The sequence below is a fragment of the Caloenas nicobarica genome, chromosome 5 (genome assembly GCF_036013445.1).
Source record: "Caloenas nicobarica isolate bCalNic1 chromosome 5, bCalNic1.hap1, whole genome shotgun sequence".
Taxonomy (NCBI): domain Eukaryota; kingdom Metazoa; phylum Chordata; class Aves; order Columbiformes; family Columbidae; genus Caloenas; species Caloenas nicobarica.
Genome location: NC_088249.1, coordinates 24,629,036 through 24,651,763, shown reverse-complemented (window position 1 = coordinate 24,651,763; position 22,728 = coordinate 24,629,036). Strand labels below are relative to the sequence as shown.

The 22,728-nt window shown below is 37.9% G+C and overlaps 1 protein-coding gene across 6 annotated transcripts in view; it reads left to right on the top strand.

Moving 5' to 3' along the window:
• The window catches only part of YLPM1 (YLP motif containing 1), a 41,737-nt gene extending 22,336 nt beyond the window's left edge, over positions 1-19,401 (top strand). The window contains exons 7-21 of one of the 6 annotated variants that reach the window (XM_065635630.1): positions 670-913; positions 2,071-2,163; positions 2,571-2,745; positions 2,885-3,030; positions 3,391-3,578; positions 4,221-4,283; positions 4,573-4,692; positions 4,953-5,129; positions 5,347-5,430; positions 5,691-5,774; positions 8,747-8,833; positions 11,876-11,927; positions 17,125-17,255; positions 18,478-18,657; positions 19,027-19,401. In XM_065635630.1, coding sequence (XP_065491702.1) covers positions 670-913; positions 2,071-2,163; positions 2,571-2,745; positions 2,885-3,030; positions 3,391-3,578; positions 4,221-4,283; positions 4,573-4,692; positions 4,953-5,129; positions 5,347-5,430; positions 5,691-5,774; positions 8,747-8,833; positions 11,876-11,927; positions 17,125-17,255; positions 18,478-18,624 — 1,791 coding nt within the window. In that variant the 3' untranslated portion in view covers positions 18,625-18,657; positions 19,027-19,401. The other 5 variants (XM_065635627.1, XM_065635625.1, XM_065635628.1 and 2 more) reach the window with 5 other exon arrangements.
• Positions 19,402-22,728: the final 3,327 nt, after the last annotated feature.

Sequence of the window (22,728 nt, the reverse complement as noted above, 5' to 3'; positions counted from 1 at the left end):
CCGGGAATTTTTCCAGTGACTTCCAAAAAGAAGCTGGCCTTATCAATTCTTTTGTGCCTCTCCAAGCTGCCCTACTTTCAGACTTTTTCAGCCTCTTTACAGACAGCAGGAATCTTTGCAGACAGCAGGAGTCTTTGGGAATAACACTGTTGTAGACACTTTTGAACTGAGATAGGTCTGCTGGAGCTTAAATTGGTAAGGTTATTTTGAAGGAGAAGATAAATAGTATTTAAACCCTCACATTGTGAACAAACACCAAATTAATTCAGGCCAGCAGTTCTTGAAATACTGTCCTCCTACCTGTAGCACCTTGATGGAGGTACTAGAAAATGCTGATAATTTGATTACCAGTTGCCATTGTGCTTATTGACTTACAGAGGATGAGAGGAGGTTAGGTTACAGATCTACATTAAAAGTGCTTTCTGCATCTAGGTCTCTTCTCAGCTATCTTCAGAGGCACCAGTAGAAGCCCAAGCTATTAAACCTTCTCCTGCTGTTATTATAAAGCCTCCCGTGTTGTTCAGACAGCCCACCCCTGTGACAAGACCAAGTGCCCCACTGACAAGGCCTGCTACACCTATGACAAGGCCACATGCTCCAGTTTCTACTCCAACCACAACCCCAAGTCATGGTCAGTCTTTAAACCCATCACCTTCTGCTGTGGAACAGGAACGCTGGGATGAGGATTCTTTCCACGGACTCTGGGACACAAATGAGGATAAAGGAGCAAATATGGAGTATGAGTTGTGTAAACAGGAGTCAATGATGCCTCCACCTGTCTCCTCACCTGTGAAAGTACCTGATATTCACACTTCTGTTCCGTCAACCGTACCAATGTCCCTTCCTCCAGTTATTCCACCGGTTCCTAAAGCACCTGTAATTCAGCAAACTGTAGATTATGGCCACGGACGAGGTGGGTATTACAGTATATTTGTTTGTTCTGTAATGGAGAACTAATTAGTCCTCCTAGCTTCTTTCTAAAGGAGTGTGGGATGCAAAGCATGCTACTCTGCACTTGACCTGTAGGCTGCCTACGCTGCGATCTAACGCTAAGCAATGCATTAGTCTGTAACCTCCAGCTGTGAGTTTAATGTTTTCTTCAGTGTTGTGATAATGAGCTATTTCATTTGAACTGAATGGTTATAGCCTCATCTGCTTCTGAGGAACACCAACTGATGTGATCGCATCAGTGGTTTATATTTAGATTGATACTGATACTTGGATACCCTTAATCCCTTTGTAACTGAGTATGAAAATAACTGCTAGAAAGTACTTCAGATTGTTAGAGTTCTTAGGTATGACTTAGTAATTTATAGCGGAATGGGACTGGTGTTTGCATTATTAACATACTGCTTGATGAGTGTGAGGTACCCTCTAGACAGGGAGGGAGGAAAAGTCCTGGTTCTGAAGGGCATGCACACTAAACAGGCATTTAACATATAAACAGGGAAGGGCTCTGATTTTTAGTATTGGGGTTATCAAAGCTAAAATTCAACACTATTTTTTTAATATAATTAATTTCCCTCATTCTTTAACAGGAGTAAAATCATATTGTAAATAAGTTTTTAAATTGTGTGTTGTCATTTAAAGAGCATTTTTTCTCTCCCTAAGGTGCCATAACATGAATTGAAGTCATATCAATTCCGTTAAGTAGATGTTTTAATAAAAGCTGTTGGAAATATTGTCACTGTTAGGAATCTAATCAATTAATATTCTTGGCATTACAGTAGTTCTATGAGTTATTGACTTTCACAGCATTTTAATGTTCATAATATTCTGACCAGGCATGCTACCTGAAGTCACCAGAAAAGGCAGAAGTCCCATTCTTAAGATAAAGCGGTACACATGCTTACACACACACACACACACACACACACACTTCAGACTTTGAAAACCATGGTGTTGTGTATTTATGTATAGGTCTTTTTGTGTTATCCATTAAAAGAAAATTTGGTAAGTTATTCCAGTCATTTTTAATGCCATTGGCTGATTACATTTCATGGCAGAAGAAAGGAAACAGAAGAGGGGTATTTTAAGACCTTAATTATTTTTTAAATTATTTTTAACCAGATATAACCACCAGTAAAGTGGAACAGATTCCATATGGGGAGAGGGTAACCCTGCGTCCAGAACCTCTACCGGAGAGGCAAACATTTCAAAAAGGTAGGGAGTGCTTGGCTAGCTCTCAGACAGTTAGTTAGCTCTTAAGAAAAGTTGTAAGATACTAAAAGTGTATTTTTAACTAAGCAACTCTTGTTTAAGCTAGAGCCACTTTATTTTCTTCAGAGGCCCATAAGAATAACAGTTTATATTGTCAAGAGGAGTAATGCAGTCAATGACCTAACCACTTTAAAAATTCCGTTTTGTAGCTTTAAGTAGGATTTCATGGTATGGTTGTCTGTTACAGTTTGGGAAAGAGATTCAGTGGCTGATTAAGTCCATTCTAGCCCCCGCCTCATATGTTTCTGTATACTTTTCTTGCACTCTTGTTTGTTGCTTTTCCTTCAAAAATAATAAAGAATCCAAAGTATGTTTTAGTAGTTTGGATTTCCATGGGTTTCTCCTTTTAGAGCACCTCGGTCGTTACAACAGAGAAAGAGATCGTGAGCCTTATTTTGAGCGTCCAGGTAATTCTAATACAGATCATCGGGATTTCAAGAGAGAGCGAGAATTGCACAGAGACCGTGGTTCTGTGGACTACGAAAGGGAGAGATATGAGAAAGAGCGGCATCCACGAGATGACAGGTACATTCTTTTGGAACACTATTGAAATCAATACAATTCTGGCTGTGTTGGGTATCAGGCTGTCTATTTTGCCTTTGAGGTACATGTTTATTTCTCTCTGGAATCCATAGTAGAAATACACAAAATACTCTTTTAACAGGGTTCTTCCTACTACACCTTCAAGGACTCCATCTTATCGTGACAAGAAAGACCATCCCTCCTCCAGGCGGGGTGGTTTTGAAAGACCACCATATGAACGAAAGACGGATCGTCCAGCATATGATCATGGGCCTTCCATGTTTGGAGGTAAAGTTTCTCAACCTTGAAGCCATGCTAGAATATTATGAAAAATATTGACCCACAGACGGGAAGATTAATTGGGAGATGATTAATTGATTTGCAGTATTTCCTTGTTCAGAATATGTAATTCAGGAAATTTTATTTGGGCGGCGTCATGTAATTTTGTTTCTCAGTGGTGATGATATCAGGAACACAACAGTTATATGCTCTGATAAAAAATGTCTTTGATTGCAATAGGTTCAAGGTTATAAATTTTAATTACTTGGGGAGGACAAATCTGTGAATTTATCCTAAAATAATGAAGGTATGTTTAAATCAGCTCAGCTGGGTATGAACATCTTAATTTTTTTATTTTACTGAACTAAGAAAATTCTTCTGTCCAAACACTGGAATTTGAAGGTGATCGTAGAAATTACCCTGAGGAAAGGATTCCTATTTCTGCTCCATCAATTCCCCGTCAGCCACCACCTGCTCCCAGAGTGGAGAGGAAGCCAGAATCTAAAAATGTAGATGATATTTTGAAGCCACCCGGACGGGATAGCAGGCCAGAGAGGGTGAGTATGCAATCTGAAAGCAGCGACTGGGTTTCTGTGAGGTCTCTATTCAGATAAAATGCTCGTGAGTGTAATATGTTGGGAACAAGCCTACATTTGAGGAAGCTCTGGAAGTTCTCTTCGTTCCTTTGCAAATGCCTACGGTGTTGTAGCATAGCTATTAGGAGTCCATGAGAGATGTAAACTTCCTGGGAATGCTAAGATGAAATTCCTATTAGCGGGTAATGATAATGTATTTTAGACTCTTCTGAGATCTTCACTTGGGTTTTTGATGTATTAGAGGAAAGTCTTGGCTTTAGACAGACTCAGAGATTTGGCAATGCACCGTATAAATGAAGAAAGAACAAGATTCAAGCTTTAAAGTGTTTCATTCAGTTAGTTTTATCTGAACCAGATCTATAACATCTTACACAGTATAAGCTGCTGAGGTTATTGACATCACATACTCTTATTCAGTAGAGCTACTGCCATTCCTTACAACCTGATTGGTAAAATAGACAGTACGGCATGGTACTGGCTTTGCTTGATGATATGCAAAAATGTGAGCCCAGACCACATAATTTTCTGGAAGAAAATTTTTGCAAAAGAGATTCTGTTAAATGTGGTACAGTATCTTACCATCTTACATGATCTTTGTTTCAGATTGTAATCATAATGAGAGGGCTGCCTGGCAGTGGAAAGACACATGTAGCAAAACTCATCAGGGTATGTAAACAGCCACTCACTGTGTAGTGCCGCTTGTCTTTTCCATGCACTTTCTCTGCTGTTTGCTTCTGTTTGTCTGGAATTTCAGCCTGTTGTTACTTCACGTTCCATGTCATCACACAGCATGTGAATCCCCTCCACTGTCAGCAAGCATGAGGGATACTGTTCTGTTCTTGTTTTGAATATGAAGTAGGGATCTGCGCTTTGCCAAAAGTGTTTTGAAGACCCTCTGTAGCAGAATGGAATTTTTACAGCAGGAGTATATGTTTTATTTTTGCTTTCTTCCCAGGATAAAGAAGTAGAGTGTGGAGGACCTGCACCAAGAGTGCTCAGCCTGGATGACTATTTCATTACTGAAGTGGAAAAAGAAGAGAGAGACCCAGATACAGGGAAAAAAGTGAAAAAGAAGGTACTTTTAATTCAGTTGCTTATTGTAACAAAGAAACAAGACATTCTGGAACAACACAGTGGCAACTGGAATTTCAGTCTATGGCTTTAGAAGAGTGCAGAGGTCTGTGGGCTTTTTTTCAAAAGAAGTCAGTATAACTTAAGGGCAGGATGGGCAAATTCTTAAAATCATGCCAGTGTACTTTGTGGTCATGACATTCAGCAGTCGAACATTAGTAACTTAATAGGTGTCTTCCTTAAATGCTTTTGTCCTTGATAAAGGTGATGGAGTATGAATATGAAGCTGAAATGGAAGAGACCTATCGTACCAGCATGTTTAAAACTTTCAAAAAGACCTTGGATGATGGCTTCTTCCCCTTCATTATCCTTGATGCTATCAATGATAGAGTGCGACATTTTGAACAGTTTTGGAGTGCTGCAAAAACCAAGGGATTTGAGGTAATGGCACCTAGAAAGTATTTGAACTTCTTAGTGCTTGTATGCTGGTATTTCTAAACTTTTGAATGCAAAGTCTTTCCCACATTCAGGAAAAATGCGGTTGTCTACAGTTACAAATTTACCTTTCTTAGAATGTACAGCTGCAGAGTGTATCACCAGGTAGAAAAAGAGTTCTAAAAATTTATTTACAATATTTATATTGTCTTTCTCTCTCTAGGTGTACTTAGCTGAAATGAGTGCAGATAACCAGACATGTTCCAAGAGGAATATTCATGGACGCAAGCTAAAGGACATCAGCAGGGTAACTGTATACATCTGGAGTCAGAGGATTAATGATAGGTTTCGTTGTGCTTTCAGGCCTGCTGTTGTTGAAAAACTGTTGGCTTCTTTTATACATAATGCTTACACTATTCCTCTAAGAAGAGCTAGTAGTTATTTCATGGGATTTATTTATATTACTTTTCTTAAGTACAGATATTTCTTGTTCTTGATCAGAAACCAGTTTTCCAGTGAATTTGTTACATTTTTAGAGGTGCTTCATTTTTGTTTGTGTTTTGTTAGATGTCTGATCACTGGGAGGCAGCACCACGTCACATGATGCGCCTTGACATTCGTTCTCTGTTGCAGGATGCTGCTATCGAAGAGGTGAGAATCTGTGCTTGTTAAAATTACAAATTATGTAGATGTGTCTATACCAAAAATACAAAGCAGAGAAAGGTATGACCACAACAGGGCAGTTATACTTGGCACTGCAGAAAGCTATAAATACTGTCAGACAAGTGTATTCCATTATTCTTATCAATTACCCAAACGCAAAGGTACGTGTTACTTTTTTTCACCATTTTGGAGCCCACACTTATGCATTTTTGAGGAAGAGTTGAAGCTACTTTGTTCTTTAGCAACTGTTGAGTACCAATTAAAGAGGATATTTGCTCTCTTAGATAAAACTCAGCACTTTTTTCAGGTTACTGGATTAATTGGATTGTAATTTGAGGAAGTAGTTCGATTAAATAAGTAAATAGACAAATGTGAACTCCTTTTGGTCCATGCTTTGAGAAATACAGGCCTATAGCAGAGAGTGAAAAAATAAATAACATGTAGCAGAAGATTACACTTGATGTAGAAGTATGCTTCCTTTTTATTCTATTTGCACTTTGCCATGACATGCATTGATACCAAAAAGTTGGCAAAAAGACTTCTTAACACTGTTTTGAAAGTGTTAAAAAGCAGGCACTACTAGGGACTGGCCATTTAAAATTTCAGCCTTTGGATCTGACAGTAGAATTTTTTGCACAACTTGTTGTATTACCAACTTCTACTGAGCAGTTTAGGCCTGTGGTATCTCTGCTCATACACCTCTGTACACAGGAATAGTTATAGGGTAGTTCCACAGGTATTTGCACACTGATTGGCATGTTGTCTTTCTCTGAATTATTTCTCAAGTTAGTTATGGTTTTTATTCAATCTCCTCCATCTGAGAAGGGGATTCCAATTATGTCTATCCCTGTCCCTTTACTCGCTCACTCCAGCATATGCATGCAGATACAGCAATCACTTAAGAGATATTTTCCTTAAGAGATATTTTGAACCAACTTTAAATGTGTGTTCTTATCCCAAGGCCCTGTCCAAAAACCCCAACTCTCTAGAAAAATAATGCCAATAATAAGATAATATCCCTCTTCCATTTTGGTAGGAAGACCCTCTTGGTCAATCGAAGCCTTAAGGGTGAGCACTCGATGTGGTCCTTTCCACTTAGGCTGCAAAGGTTCAGGGTCCCAGTCTCTGAGATACACCCAGTCTCCTGGTTTGAGGTTGTGAGCTGGTACGTCAAGTCCAGTTGGCCTTGAGGTCACAACGAGCTTCTGCAGATCCTGCAGAGTTTTATTCAAAGATATAAGATGGAGATTGAGGTCAACTTCCCCCTTAACGTGCACGTCTCTGGGGACGTGGTATTTGGTAAGGTCACCTGTACAGTGGTTCATAGGGGCTGATTTGAAGGTTGCCCTTAGGTTGGATTCTTATTCGAAGTAGGGCTGTTGGGAGGGTTTGCACACAGGTCAGGGACGTTTCTTGACACATTTTACTTAACTGTGTCTTGATAGTACACTTGATTCGTTCTACCTTGCCACTTGCCTGTGGCCAGTATGGAGTGTGCGATTCCCATTGTATCCTTAGGGCTCTACGCACTTGTTTTACTACATCCACAACAAAATGTGAGCCACGTTCTAAGGACATACCTAGAGGCACCCCAAACCTAGGAATAATTTGATTTAACAAAATTCCAGTTACTTCTTTTGCCTGATTGGTGCAACAGAGGAAGGCTTCTGGCCATCCAGAAAAAGTATCAACTACTAGTACCAGTAGGTATTTATAGCTGCCTTTTCTAGGCAATTCTGTGAAATCAATCTGCTAGTGCTCTCCGGGTACGTTTCTAGATTTTATACCTCGCGTTACTACTTTATTAGCAGTATTTGGATTACTTCTTTTACAAATGCTACACTTTTGTGCTACTGTTTGTACAATCTGTGCCATTTTAGGTCCTATGACGGATTTTCATAAATGTTTTAACAGGTTTTTTTGTACTCCAATGAGTGACCTCATGTTCTCGTTTTATTATTTCACATAGGATGGGCTCATGAACTGCAGTTTGCCCAGTGAGGGTAGTTGCCCATCCTCTATGTTCAAAATTTGCACCTAGGATTTCAATTAACTGACAGTCTTTAGCCCCATATTCTGTTTTTTGTCTTGGCAGAGCTATTTCTTGAAGGGGTACTAGGGCTAAGACTTTTTCCCTAGGATGTCTTTTTCTGCAGCCTCTTTAGCTGCTTTGTCAGCTAAATAATCTCCTAATTCAAATTTGGTCTTACCCACTTGGTGAGCTTTACAGTGCATAATAGCGACTTCTGTAGGTTTCTGGACTCCTTCAAGCAAGGTTAAAATTTGTTTGCTGTGCTCGATCGATGTCGTTTGAGCTGTCAATAGCCCTCTTTCTTTCCAAATAGCTCCATGTGCATGGACTACTCCAAATGCATATTTCAAGTTAGTCCAAATGTTCACCTATTTTACTTCACTCAATTCCAGGGTTTGAGTGAGTGCTATAAATTCTGTCTTTTGGGCTGATACATCAGAGAGCAAGGCACCCGATTCAATTACCTTATCCTGTGTAGTCACCGCACATCTTGTTTTCTGTAATATGTTAATCTCTGTGGTTATTATTCTTCTGCCATGATATTTAAATATATAAAAGATAAAGGCTTGATAGAGATGTTCTGTGCAGAAAGAGCCATTTCAGTGGTGTGTAAATGACAACTTTGAGAGATTTTTTTCTGGTATTTCAAGTTTCGAAATGTGATTGTGAAGCAAGGGAAGTATCTTACAGCTACTGGTAGCACAAAGAATGCATGTGAAAGAGCATAAATGATTGCTGCTTTCCCACAGAGTTTGTCACTCTGTAGCTAGGAGGGAACCTGCTTCTGAGGGAAGCCAAAATGGAGCCAGTATTGAACATTTTCTTTCCTCTTCTATTTGACCTTGGAATCTTTTACTTATTCTGCTAAAAAGATAATACTTAGAAGTCAAGCAGTGCCTTATAAGTCTGTGCTTGTGATTTGGAACAGGTGGAGATGGAGGATTTTGATGCAAATATTGAAGACCAGAAAGAAGAAGTCAAGAAGGATACAGCCGAGGAGGAAGAAAGTGAACTGGTAGGGGACACATCACCCATCTCTAACAAAATGTTTGTTAATGTGTCTGAGGGAGAATCTCGGTCTTATAAGTGCCAACAACCCATTGCCATACTTAGCACTTGGATCTTAATACACACATTTCTAGTCATTTGCTCCTTAGACATTTCTAGGAGAACTTTAATGTTAAATCATATTATTCCTAACTGAATATTTTTAAGAATCCGTGAGTATATGCCACAAACAGCATTATCAGTGGAGCATGGCAACATGCCTTTTACAGCCATTTTCAAATTGCAGTACACTATAGCGATGTCTTCTGGATTATCTAAGAATTACGCCAAATGAAGGGATGGGAAGAATGGGCAAGGATTAATTTAGCTTATTTCCTTTCGCGTGTTTAAAGAACTCTTCTCGACTGTCACGGGTACGACAACAGTTACGAATACTTTCTCTATCAGGTCTTGCTGACTTTGTCAGTAGGTTATTTCCAAGTTGAGGGATTAGGTCTCTTGGATAAATGAAGGTCAGAGAATTGCCCTGAGGGCTGGCATTTTTAGGTATGTATTTAAAAGGCTACAGAAGGCTTCCTAATGTAACTTCTTGGTATGTGTTGGAGCTGCAACTGGTTAGTGCTTGATGAGTTGGATGTGTCATACCCTGGTTCCCACAACCAAGCAGTTAAACTCCAATAAACAGGAAGTAACCAAAAATATCTTCAGGCAAGCCAAGTCCTTTTTCTTGATGGACATTTACTGTTCCTCAAGAGTGGCAGTTTAGAAAGCAGCTGAAATACAGAATAAAAAAAAAATAAATTTTAGGAAGAGTGGTTTTTAATAAACATCTGGTTTTTTGCAACGTGACTCATTTATTCTCTTTACTAAATTATTCTTTGGCACAGAGTATGAGACTGCATGAAGTGTGGTTAGAACATTTCAAAGATGCATCCATGTTTACAAGAATATGGCTGCTACTCTAATTTATCGGAAGTTAGCTATATCTAGAAAAGAAAGTTGTCTTTAGCTTTTGAGACCTCTATGCATAAATGTCTGTCTGTGTATGTGTGTGTTATGGGCTCTGGGGAGTGTCTTAATGTACAGCATATATAACAACAGGCCTTTTCTTTATGAGACAAGGAGAAAGCTTGGTGGTGAAAAATGCAAATTATTAATAACTGAAAGTAACCTTACGTATAAGAATGTTTTCTATTCAGATTCACAAGAGATGAAAAATAGCAAAGAATTATCTGCTGTGTGTGATCTCTGCTATTCTTTCACATGGCTAATCTCAGAGAGAGGTATGTCAGACAGAAAGGTGGAGCAGTACAGTGTGTTTGGTATCCGTTGCCTTCTTGAGAGCAGTTGGTAAGGGTTCTTCAGTACATTTTGCTGCATTTAATCCTGAGGAAAAAGAGAGGTCTGAAGCTCCTGCCATCTGGCAGATGTCCTTGAAATATCCAGCTGTCTCGTACCAAAGGATGAAGTCTGAATCTTTTCTTATCCTATCTGAGGAACGGGATATTGTACAGATTCAGCACAAAATAGGCCATTTCACACCATCAAAGTCACTCTTTTGTTGCTATTTATCAAATCCTATAGGGCTGCTTGTAGCATTCAGATGATTCTTACTTTTTTGTGCTTGATGGTATGAATTATCGATGCATTTCACTTAGTGTTCTCACCAGTGTATCACACCTCACTTTGTTGAATACATGCTTCTAGCTGTGGTGTAAATTTCTGAGGATATTTTAATGTGCAACTTGGTTTAAAAGTATAAATATATATATATACACATGACGTTTATTTGTTACAAGGAAATATTGCAGCACAAACTGTCTTAGTTTGTCTTAATTACAGACTTGATTAAAAAACAATAAAATACAGAGATCTGTTAATCTCAAGTCACTGATATATGCTTTATGGCAAAAAGGTCTGTCAAGGATTTTGGAAGAGCAATGCTGAACGTAATCAAAAGTAGTGTAGCTCTCTGGAATAGTGCACTCTGATTTAGTAACCCTTAGCATTAACAAATATACGTATATGTTTACCACAGTGGAGGGAAGCTATAAATAGAACAGGAAAGAAGTTAGTGTAGTAGAAGTGGTCTGTGGCGTGTTTGTTTTCTTGTTGAATTCTTCTAGAGTAGTTCTTTTCTTTCTCTATTAAAAATCATTCTTAAAATAATGAAATTCTCACAGGAGTTCCGTTTCACTGTATTAAGCTTTTACATGATTGCAGAGAAACGTAAGTAGTTTTATACCAAATCTCAAAAACTGAAATGAGTTATAAGGGGATGCTTAGTAAGGATTTATTTGTCCAAGAGTGTAAAATAAAACAAGATATCTAAAATAAATACATTTTTTTCAAATTTAATGTCATTACCTTCATACACAAGGAATAAACGGGCTAAAGGTCATTACATGTAATACATATGGTGACATTATTTGTAGGGGAAAAGTGTTTTAAAAGAATAATTGAATTAAGAGGGTTATATTCAAATGGAAAATAATACTTAAATCTTAGTGATTCAGCAGATACTCTCATTTAAACTAAACCAAGTATTTTGTTTAGTTGTGGACTAACCAGTCATACAAGAATTTAGTGTGTCCCTCCGAAAGGATTATTATGTGAATCTTGTGTGTGGTAAATCTGGGAATATATTCTTAAAAGCTCATGACTATGGTAACTTTTTCATTTGTATTTGTAAAGCTTTGAATGTTCTTTATGACTGATGTGTTGCAATAACTTTACCACCTGGGATAAAATAATATAGTAACTGTGCACCCAATGCCATCGCTGTCTGCTAGACTCATTCTGGAGTTCTGTGTTTGCAGAGGGCAGCGCTCTTGTAGTGATTTGCGGGGGCTACTAAAATCACTGAATGGGAAATGGATGCAGAAGTTCTGAAATACCGAGTAGTTTGTTTCCTTCATCTGATAACAAGAATTGTGCCTTACAAAAAGGAATATCTTAAGCTCGCATTTTAATGCTGTTTCCAGTTCAAAAGTGATATGCATGTGTGTCTCTCTCTAATCCTCCGAGCTTCTCTCTGTGTATGATTTAGGGTTACATTCCGAAAAGCAAATGGGAGATGGACACTTCTGAGGCAAAGCTAGGTGGGTATTTATTTTTTCCTGTTTCTTATAGTTGGTATCTGATGATGTTTGCAAAACCTGAATTTTCATTTTTACTGTGCCTCCTTACCAAAGACAAATAAGTGTATTGCTGTCACACGTGTCTCTGAAACTGCAAAAGCACCTCTACAGAAAGGAACTTGTCTTCTGCCAGAGGCAAGGGAGTTATGACTTTCTAACCATCACTGGTTTATATACTTATTAATTGTTCTTCCATCTGGTCAAAGAAAGTATTTTGTCCTAAAATTCTAAAAAAAGCAGTATTTATATTGTTTATTCATCTCTTCTGTATTATAAAAAGCAAAGAGTCAACTTAGATTGCACTGCATTCCTGTTCATACTGCACACCTTTTTTTCAAGTCTAAATGTCATCAGTAACTTCATACTTTCTTGGAAACATGCCTGCTAGCTAACTGTACTGAAGATGTTTCTCACTCTCCAAAATTGGCATGTGTGAGGACAAAATAGTGACATGCTTTGAAGTTGGTTCTGAATGATTAAGCTCCAGTGTATCTTTCAACAGCTTAGGTATTAAAAAAATAAAAGGTCATTACGCTTTTCAATTCCAGAAGAGTGCTGGAATTCTTCTTAATAGGATACAAAATGGACCTTCCAAGAGCACAAGAGTACTCCTTTTGCTGCACTTTTTGTTCTGTTTAGTGCTGCCGGTTCTGTTAGACATAAGTGCCAATATTAGGATTCTGTCAAAGTCAAAAGCAACTTTCAGGCTGAAATGCATGCACCACGGCTATGGTGGAAGGGTGTACATATGGAAAGGGGTTTCTAGTAATTATGATCAGTTTCTTGGTTTTGTTTTGTTTTTTTACTGAACAGTAATGGTTCTAAGTGAAGACCTTAACAATGCAAGCTGCATAAAACTCCTATTTTCTGCCATGTCTATGAGAAGTAACAAATATCTGAATGGGACACAGCGTGTCTTAACATTTTGAGGTTTGCTTCTGCACATGTGGAACAGCCCTGTGTATCATTATTTTCCAACAACCAAAATCACAACTGCGCCATAGAAATAGCATTAGAATTTCTGGCTTACATGGACCAGCCTTTTACCTTTGCTGTTGACTGCTTAGCTGCACCATCTCTTCTGCTGCTGTGCTCTCTTTTAAGTCATTTAAATATTCATGGAATGTATTGATGTTGTGGCACCTGCTGTACCGCTGGAAGAGCCTTGTACTCAGTGATTCCAGTAGATCAAACAGGCAGTTAAAGACAGAATTAATTCAGAATTGTTCTGAACTTTTCTTATAAGAGTTGATTGTTTTAATATCTTATTTCTTAGGTTTATAATTATTTTTTTCCCAATTATATACCAAGTCATAGTACTGGAAAGTTGCATTTTTGAAGAACGCTCTGATGTGTTGTGTTGTATTCCAAATAACATAGACTCTTCTTTAAATACTGAGTAGTAGGAAGAGATGCATTGCGCTGCATACGGTGAACCTTAAGCCATGTTGTGCATTTTGCAAATATCACAGGAGTCTAAAGTGTGTTCTAAAAATATTTAAGTTTTACATGTGGTTTCTAGCAATGTGGAGACTCTGACTGCAGCAGAAATTTACAGATAGTTTTCAAAATTTACCTCTCTCAATATCAAATACTGCTAACAAATAGAAACAACTGGTGCGTTTCTCTCCATATGAAAACTCCATAATGTAAAATGCAGGTTTTTTATACTGTCTCCATTCAAATGTAAAATGGGGAGCGAGCAGCAGACTGAATTTTATGCTAAAATGAGTTATTTGCAAGGCTGTTGCAATAATCCTTTAACAGTCAAACTCCATTAACGAACTGGATGTTAGCACGCTGCAAGACACAGATGCTGAGGTCTTTATATTAAATCTGTATTCACATTTTACTTTTATAACTACACTTTAGATTCATTTTTATAAATATATAGAAGTATAGATTAAAAGTAAATTCTGACAGAACATACACTTGGGAAAAAAAAAAAAAAGCCAGGAATTCCTATGTAATGAATGCTGTTTCTTTGAAAAATGACTCTGCAAGGGCCGACAACCTTTAGCTCAATTATGCATTATAAGCACTTGCAGTCTGTGAGTAAGAATTAGTATATTTAATTCACAATAAGACTTCGTTGTAGATAACCAATTACAATTATTTCCTGAAAGGCATGTAAACTGTGGTATGCATTTGTTATCCCAAAGTTGAGTTATTTCCTGGGAGCTGCCTGCCCATTGGGTTCATTGTGTTAGTCCCAGCGGGCACATGTTTGCAGAAGTGATATAAATACAGAATCCAAAACCAGCACTGTAAGTCTTGCTTTCCTTTTTTGTTTTCTTTCTGGGTGAATGTTGTTACAGGAAAGCCGTTGTAATAAGCCTCAGAAAAGGTCTGAAAAATTTGAGTTCTTTAGCTACAATGCTGACTTGAGACAATCACCATACCTTACACCCCAGAGCTCTTGCTTTAGTTCAGATTTACTTTGGCAGGGGTGATGCATTCCTCTCACTATGTATGTGGTATATCATTTCCTTATGTGTCATGAGTGCACAGCCACATTTTTATTCTAGGTGTAATCACTGGTCTGTCTCCATGCATAGTGCACATGGGTTCTTGTATTTAAATGTACAGAAATTGCTTCACATTTTAAAAAATTGACTATATTCTAAGTGTTTAGTGCAATACTCTGTTTCAAAGTGTGACTTAGTGGTGAGTTCTGCAAACTTTCAGGAAAGGGGAGATGAGCTCTGGCATAACTGAGGCTTTGATACTGATGCAAAATTTGCTCTAGAATGCAAGTAACATTTTACTTAAAACTTTGTGGGTTTTGTATAAGAAAGGCAGAAATTCAGCTGATTGATTCATTTAGTTTTTGAAGGAGCAAATTAAGCCAATTTCTTTCAGGTACTTTATTATTAAAATATCGAAAGGTGAGTTTTTAAGTTCTACGGGTTTTCAGAAGTACTGCTGCTTCATTGTTTTTAAAATTGAAATGATAAAAAGATGTAACACTAAATAGTCATCTGCCATAAATATTCACAAGCACCATTGTTACAAAGTGACACCATGTCTCATTTTCAGAAACGAATACTCTGAAATAATGCTTTGTGGTAGGCTTTTGATCAACATTTCTGTAGTTTGGCTACTGCATGGCTCACGTATGTTGAACCACGATAGTACACCTGGAAGCGGATCCCTTTGGAACGTCAATCCAACTTCCAACATGGAAAGAGAGAACATTTTAAAATAAATTCTGTGTAACAAAAAGGGACAGAGGGGGGAACCTCATACTCTGAGTGCCTCTCGAACTCCTCTGTTGATGTTTGAATTACGCGTTTCTTGGTGCTGTTTTCAGCTGGTCTGTGTGCAGCAGGGAGTGGGAGAGTGAACTGTTCCTTCCACATCGGTAATGAGAAGAGCTTACATTGTAGCATGTTGCCTTCCAACAGGAAAATGTCTATGTACATGTACTTGCCAACAGAGAGCTTCTGAATTTTCAGTTCTTCACGTTCCAAAATGCTCCTCAGTTTGTTTGCTTCTCCAGTTCAATGTCATTTTTTTCTGGAAACCCTTATGCAACGAATGATCTGCACTGGTCAATCTGAGAGTAACACTGAGAAATAGTGCAAGTACATTATGTGCTGGCGTAACAGAGAAATATTGTATGAATCAGTTTTGTCTTCTAGAAGGAGAGCCATCTTTCTGTGGAGACTGAGCTTCAAATTTGGCAGATTTAACTTACAGAAAAAGAAGAACCTTAACTGAATCATGTAACAAGATATCATGTAACAGATACAAATATTCTGCACATTTTTCTTAAATGTTGGCTTTTTTAAAAGGCAGATGGGGATTAAAATGTTTTCTTACAAGAAATTCTGTATCTGTTCTAGAGAAATGGGGCAAAGGTAGAGTCTTTAAAAATTTTCAAGTTGTATGAGGGAGAAATTACTTCATTAGTTTACAGCGTTTGAATTACACTAGCATGTCTACATCGCCATTGCCTCACATTATCTCCGTTGTTGGTCTTTTCTCTCCCATACTAAGTAAAAAACCTCATCTCTGAACTGAGCTGCTTTAAATACATACCTTTGAACATCCTCTTCTGCTATCCAGAAAACATGCTGCTTTGTATTGGGTTTATTTCTGAGGCCTTTTGTGGGTGAATTTAATTACATCAGTGACTTCTGAAACAATGTGACTTACATCCCTGGAAATGGTGTACAGAATATAACTGCCAAGCTTAGTGTTCCTTCTGCATATGCTTAATTGTTGGCTTACAGAGTGGTAGCATCCATCAACAAAAGTACTAGGATTTCCTTTGACTTGTAAAGCTGTTTTTTATTTTCATGCTTTGTTGTTCGTAATCTTACAAAGGATACTTCATCTCCTTTCCAAAAACAGTTTGCCACATAATTTCAAGAAGGTGTTGGTTTTTCACTGAAAATAAATGTCCAAAGAGGAACAAATTTTAGAACCTAGGAATGGAATTGTTTTTCCACATGCCTTATCAGTTCAATAAGAAAAAGAAGAAAATGATGACTGTTGGACAAACGTACTGCTCAAATATTTGTGACTGACCTCTTACACCATGAAACAAAAGATTCTGAGATCTTCTTTTTCCAGTCCAGGAGGATTTTTTGAGTGTGTTTTCCTTGTGGGGAGAGAAAAAGAAAGAGGGGAATCAGGGATTCAAAGGAGCTTTTTGTTTAGCAGAAACAGTATCTCAAAAACTTGTCTTTGCATTAAATTATATGATCGTCACTTGTTCGCTGTTACTGCACGTATGCCATGTTTGACACAGTGTTAAACCCAAAATTTCGGAAAAATGCTACAGCTTTAGTATTGTGTTCAAATACGGAGCAGGTGGATCTGTGATTCCTAGCTATTGGTGGCTATATTGTACCTACAAGGACAGACTCCATATAGTATGAGCATCCAGAAGAGCAAGCTTTTCTCCCTCATACAAATAACAAGACTGAGTGTTATTGCCACGCAGTTAATGTGAAAGATCAATAAAACTTGAAAATGGTGTTGAGTCTTCTCTAGTTTATTTCAACTCTCATCATTCCACGTGTCAAGACAAGCTGGATGTACAAGTTCTGCTGCTCATTCTTTTGAAATTTTTTCCGCTCTCGTCTTGTTTGTGTGAATGATCGAAAAAAGTTCTCCTTTAACTCTGAGGCTCTGTGTTTGTTCTCAGACAAGCTGGATGGTTTGCGGACTGGCGCTAAAAGGAAACGTGACTGGGAAGCAATTGCCAGCAGGATGGAAGATTATCTACAGCTTCCAGATGACTATGATACACGTGCTTCTGAACCTGGAAAGAAAAGGGTAATAAATTTTCAAATGACTTACTGTCTGTATATGACCGTTTAACAGTCTCTGTGAAAACGAGTTTGTATCAAGTCATTCACTGTCTATAAATACGGCAGTTTCACTGACTCACTTCTCATTTTGCTGTTGCATTAGATTCTGTAAGAGAATATTCTTGAGAGTAGGGTCTTCCAGAGGTAAACAGATAGATTATAACAAAGTGAGGAATTGTAGATAATAAAGTCAACTATGCATGGTATGGCTTTTGAGATTGAGCATGGAATCATGTTCCATTTCTTGCTGGGGAAGATGATTAATGCACTTTGTTTCAGAGCAACCTGTAGAGTCCTTTCCTTATGCTGTATGTTTTGTGATGAGAGAGTGTGATATACAGTGCAAATTCCAAGACAAGATGATGACTTTATTAAGCTATTCTTTTGTTATGTCTTGTAATAAGTAGGCAAAGAAACAGTATGCTGTTCTTCTTTTCAAAAAGATTCAGCTGAGGAAAATATCAGCTATGTCTGTTTTATAGCAATTAAGTCTTGTAGACATTACCTTCTCATATACCTTGCATAAAGCTTGGCAGATGGTTTTAAGAAGTTGATTTCAACTACTTTATATGTAGTTCTGTTCTGAACACAGAATGCTACATCTTCAAATGCCATTGTGAAAAACAGGGCAAAAAAGTCAGAGGTAATGCATGAAGAAATTATTTAGTGTAAAGAAACAGTGGAAAGATTTAAATAGAAATGTATCACAGAAGACAGAGAAGAAAACTCCCTAATTCACTCATTCATCGCTGAGTTGCCCTTTCTGTGGTTTCTGTCCTTCTGTAGTTTCATAGTTGTCTTCCAGATGTTTCCACTGTGCAATTGAAAGACAGGCAGTGCAGAAAATGAAGACTAAGTGAATCTTTTGTAATTCTTCCTGCAGAAAGCATTGCTTTGAACAGAGAAATAGTTGTAGGAATTACACTTCAGCTCGCAGAATTCTAGCATTGAAATGGAAAAGGCTAATCATCTGTACTTTCCTTCTGCACCACAGAACACCAGGGATATCCTGTTAAAAATAACATAATTCATGTAGTGTTCATCTTTACCCATCAAAAAATAAATTAATACTGACCTGTTGGAATGAAAATGAGTACAAATTAGGATTCTCTTATCTGCAGTGGAAAGCCTAGACATGTCTCGGGATTTCTTAAGAGATCGTCCTACTGATAGTATGTTCTCTGTAGGTGCGGTGGGCAGATCTAGAAGAAAAAAAAGATGCAGACAGGAAAAGGGCCATTGGTTTTGTTGTTGGACAAACAGATTGGGAGAAGATAACAGATGAAAGTGGTCATCTTGCTGAGAGAGCCCTCAACCGCACCAAGTATATATGAAAAAGTGGTTAAATGGAATTTTGTGCCTTTGAGGTAAGTATTCGATCACCCTGCATGTTTATAGCCTTGACACTTTTTAGGGTTTTTAAGAGTTGAGGTTGCACTTCATGTCATTCTTAGAGTTCTCCCAGACGAGATTATTTGACTTGGAGCCTTGTATAATAGATGTCAGTTGTGCCCGTGTGAATGTGCACCCTCCTGAATAGCATCTAAAAATAAAAGGTGAAAGATTGTCAGCTATCAGCCTCCAACCATGTTAACAGGAAGATTATTTTTTCATTAAAAGCGTAGTTTAGCTGTGTGCCTAGTCCTGTCTAGTTCAGATTTTGCTTACTGTATCTTAACTCTGACCACGTTAATTGCTGTTTTACTTGGTGTAACAAACTTTTCCTTTCTTTACAGGCCATTTGCTCTGAGGAGAAGGAACCGAGGTGTCATGAGCATCTTGCATGGGTCATGTCACTCCCACCTTCACAGTTTTTCTTTTGTTACTTTAGTTTCAGCACCAGTTCCCTCAAACAAAAAAAAAAATCCCAGTGCTCCTAAGTGAGGGAAACAGTTTACTTTTTAATATTTTTTGAGGGGAGGGAGGGGGAGGGCCAGTAGTTTTAGCTGCTGTTTGTGGGATAAAGTGGAAGGATTAGACAGACGTTACCTCCACTGTACCGTCACAGAATGTTTATCACCTTTGCTTTGTGGCTGTTCTCGTTTTATACTGTATGTACCTTGTAGCTTATTGTATTAGGAAGCAGAACAATAAATTTCACTATAAACTCAGTGTTCTTGGTGGACCATATAGCATGGTTTTTGTTTGACGTTTTAAATGTGGTCTGTGTTCACATGTTGACAGTGCTCAGAACCATCCTTACCTGGAAGAGGTGCTGTGCTCATACTCTGGAATGTGTCCTGTCTTCTAGGTTTATCACCTGCTCTTCTTCCCATAGATGGCTCCCTCAAGGCCCCAGGTTTTGGTGGCCTTTAGGAGTCACACCGTTCTCTTTCTTCCTGGAGAGCAGGAGTGATCATTATTTGCTGGATCCTAGTTTCTCAGTTATGTCAAATTTCCATTACTACATGAGTATAAATTCTGTCGGATGGCTCTGAAATACTCAAGGTAGTAATGTACGAAAAACACTTCTGTAATGCTTAATTTGAAAAGAGGTACTATGGAGTTCTCTGGAGGGCAGCCTAGAAAACTCTTTTTGATCGTACTATGTCTTTTAGTCAATGCTGATCCCTGTCAGGGTATTTCATTCCATTCATAAGTCTACTGTGTCATAGAGAAACATCATTAAAAGAAGCAACAAAGACCCTCCTTAATACCCTCCTGTTATTTTACTAAGTGTGTTTAGCTTGATAAAAATGACAAATGAATACTAGTCCACACTATTAAACGTGGTACAGATTCTTCACAGGTGCTGTTACATCACCTTTGCACAGCATCAGAGGTTTGCTGATGAAAAATTTCTTTTGTCCTCTCAGGTTTTGAAGCAAATGTTATCAATGTTGTAACCATGCAAGGTATTTAAAGCTGAAAGTAACTGCTGTTTTACTGGTGAATTGAATTTTTTTTCTCTTGATCTTTCTGGGGGAAGAAAATGAAGTAATAAATTTCCTTTCCTGCTCTTCTGTGTTGCTCTGCTGAGCAATTACATTGCAGTTTGTGTCTAGGTTGGTAAATCAAGTAGTTCTGGTGTAGTGGTAGTTTATGCTGTTAAAGGAGAGCCATGGTGCTAATGGATGGTTTTGTTTGCCATTCTAATATTTTGGTTTATTGGATGTTTCTCAGCCTTGTCTGTGGTGCATGATTGATAAACAAGGGGAATACCTGACCTTGTGTTATGCCTCGGATGTGTTTAATATAAGAAAATCAAGCCCCCTGAATGCAGTGATTTTTTAAATGGAAAGTAATAAATATGCATTTTCTGTGTACACATATTATTATGTAGCATATATGCTTTCTTTTTTAAATGCTGCTAAGTACTCTTTGAATTCTGACTGCAAATTGTTGACAAAGGGCAACTACTAGTTAACAAGAAATCATATTGTGTATTGCTGTGGAAATCAGACAAGCTTTGCTTTGGAGAAGTTGCTCTCTCAGGTACGTGTAAAAGGAGTTTGTCTATCCTCAGTTGTCCATAACAAGACTGGAATCCTTGTGGCATGCCATTGTTGTAAGTTCATGCTGTTTCTTGGCTTTTAAGAACTGATAATGCTTTTGTCTGTATTTTTGCTAATACACCTGAACCAGATCCTTTTCTAATATTTTCTTTTCCAGGCTAAATAATTCTGGAGCATGGAAATGGATAGCGTGTGACAGAATTGATAATATTTTTTTCTGGTTTTAACAATTTTGAAAATTATTTCAGCAGATAACACCCAGAGGGGTCACACTGTTTATGGTGCATGTAGAATTAAAGAGAGATGAGCAGAGAATATACGAGAAGTTGTACATTACTCTGATGAGAACAGAGAGAAAAATGTATCAATCATCAAGTTCAGGACAATACTTCTGTTATAAAAACACACTCTTGCGGACTGATCAGAACAGGCTGAAGGGCTTGGGTTATTTTGTTGTTCTTGTTTTCCTGGTTCCCTGAAGTTCAGAACTTTTACATTTCTGTAGTACAGAAATATCATTTCATAATCTTTGCAGTTTGTTTCAGTTGATTTGAATGTTCAGCAGGTCAGTCTTCATCTGCTTGGTGGGAAGTGGCTCTCAAAGAAAATAACTTACGCCAGAGCTACAACCTGTAACAGATGCTACATACTCTGGTCCTTCAGTGAATGAAGAAATTGAGCAAAAAGGAAAAATTCATCATTGCTGCTGACAGAACTGGGAATAGCTAGGTAGCCCCATGCTTGGCTCATAGTGAGAGATTGGTGATTAGTGATTTTGCCTTTGTCTAGAAAATCCTTCACTAGAGAATCCAGCAAGTTTTGATCCTGATTTAGTTTTTCCTCATCATCTGCTCGCTAACATTGGCAATATAATCGTTCACAGTGCTGAACAGAAAGAATACCCACTTTTATTTATGGCTAAACAGGAAAATAAGCATCCAGCGCACTTGGATAATGATCAGTCTCTGACTGTGCCTGCAATTGTATTCACCCTATGTTGGACTGTTCCTGTGCAGTGCATCACATTTAAAAATATAACTCTGAAAAAATCATCAGTTGCTGCAGAATGGAGCAAAGTTGACAGTTAAAACAGTATTTTCTGTTAATTACAGTTTCTTATGGCACTTGTTTTTTTCAAGACCATCTGCTTTTTTAAGAATACTGAAATGACCGGTCCCACGGTAGAAGTACATATGCTTTCTGCAAGGGAATGTGCAACCCAGGACATGCTGCTGCTATGTGAATAGAGCTTAGTTGTCATCTCCAGTTGCCTTGTGGTTCACTGTAGGATTGCTCATTAAGCATGATGGTCTGACTATGGTATGAAAGGGTGAAGATATAGCATAGAATATTATATCAGTTCTGGAAATGTCATGATTTTCTTTTTCTTAAATGATCACATCAACATAGATAAACAGCTTACCTTGCGTGATCAGTTTCCAGCCTTTAGAATGCAAGAATTGGTGTTGGTACGAGTTGGAGTTTCACTTGTCACCCATCAGGTTGGGTTTGGTATTTTCTGGACTTCGCTTCAGTCATCCTTGTGAACACCTTCCATTAATTGTTTCTTCCCTATCTGTTGGTAAACGAAATACATAGCTGTTACTGTCTGTTTATAAGGCCTTGTTTTAACTATTTTCTGAAGCCTTTTAATCTCCAAACAACCATTTGGGTATTGTGGAGAATCCTGAGTAGGATTTCGGTAATAGTTTTCATGAAAGGACTAAATTGGAAAAGCAGAGTTGCATACTACACTGAAATAAATATATTAACCTATCCCCTAAAAAACGGCATCTGATCCAGTTGAATGGTTAAAAATTATGAAGAATCATGATTTGCAAGTCACATTAGAAAGTATGCTTCCTGCAGAAGAATAACCTGTCATTAGTGTGCTTTTAAATGAGAGAGAAGAGCATGACCTCGCCAGCCAAAATCAGTTTTTCCCAAGTTGAGATTTTGACATCATTGGAACACTCCAAGAGT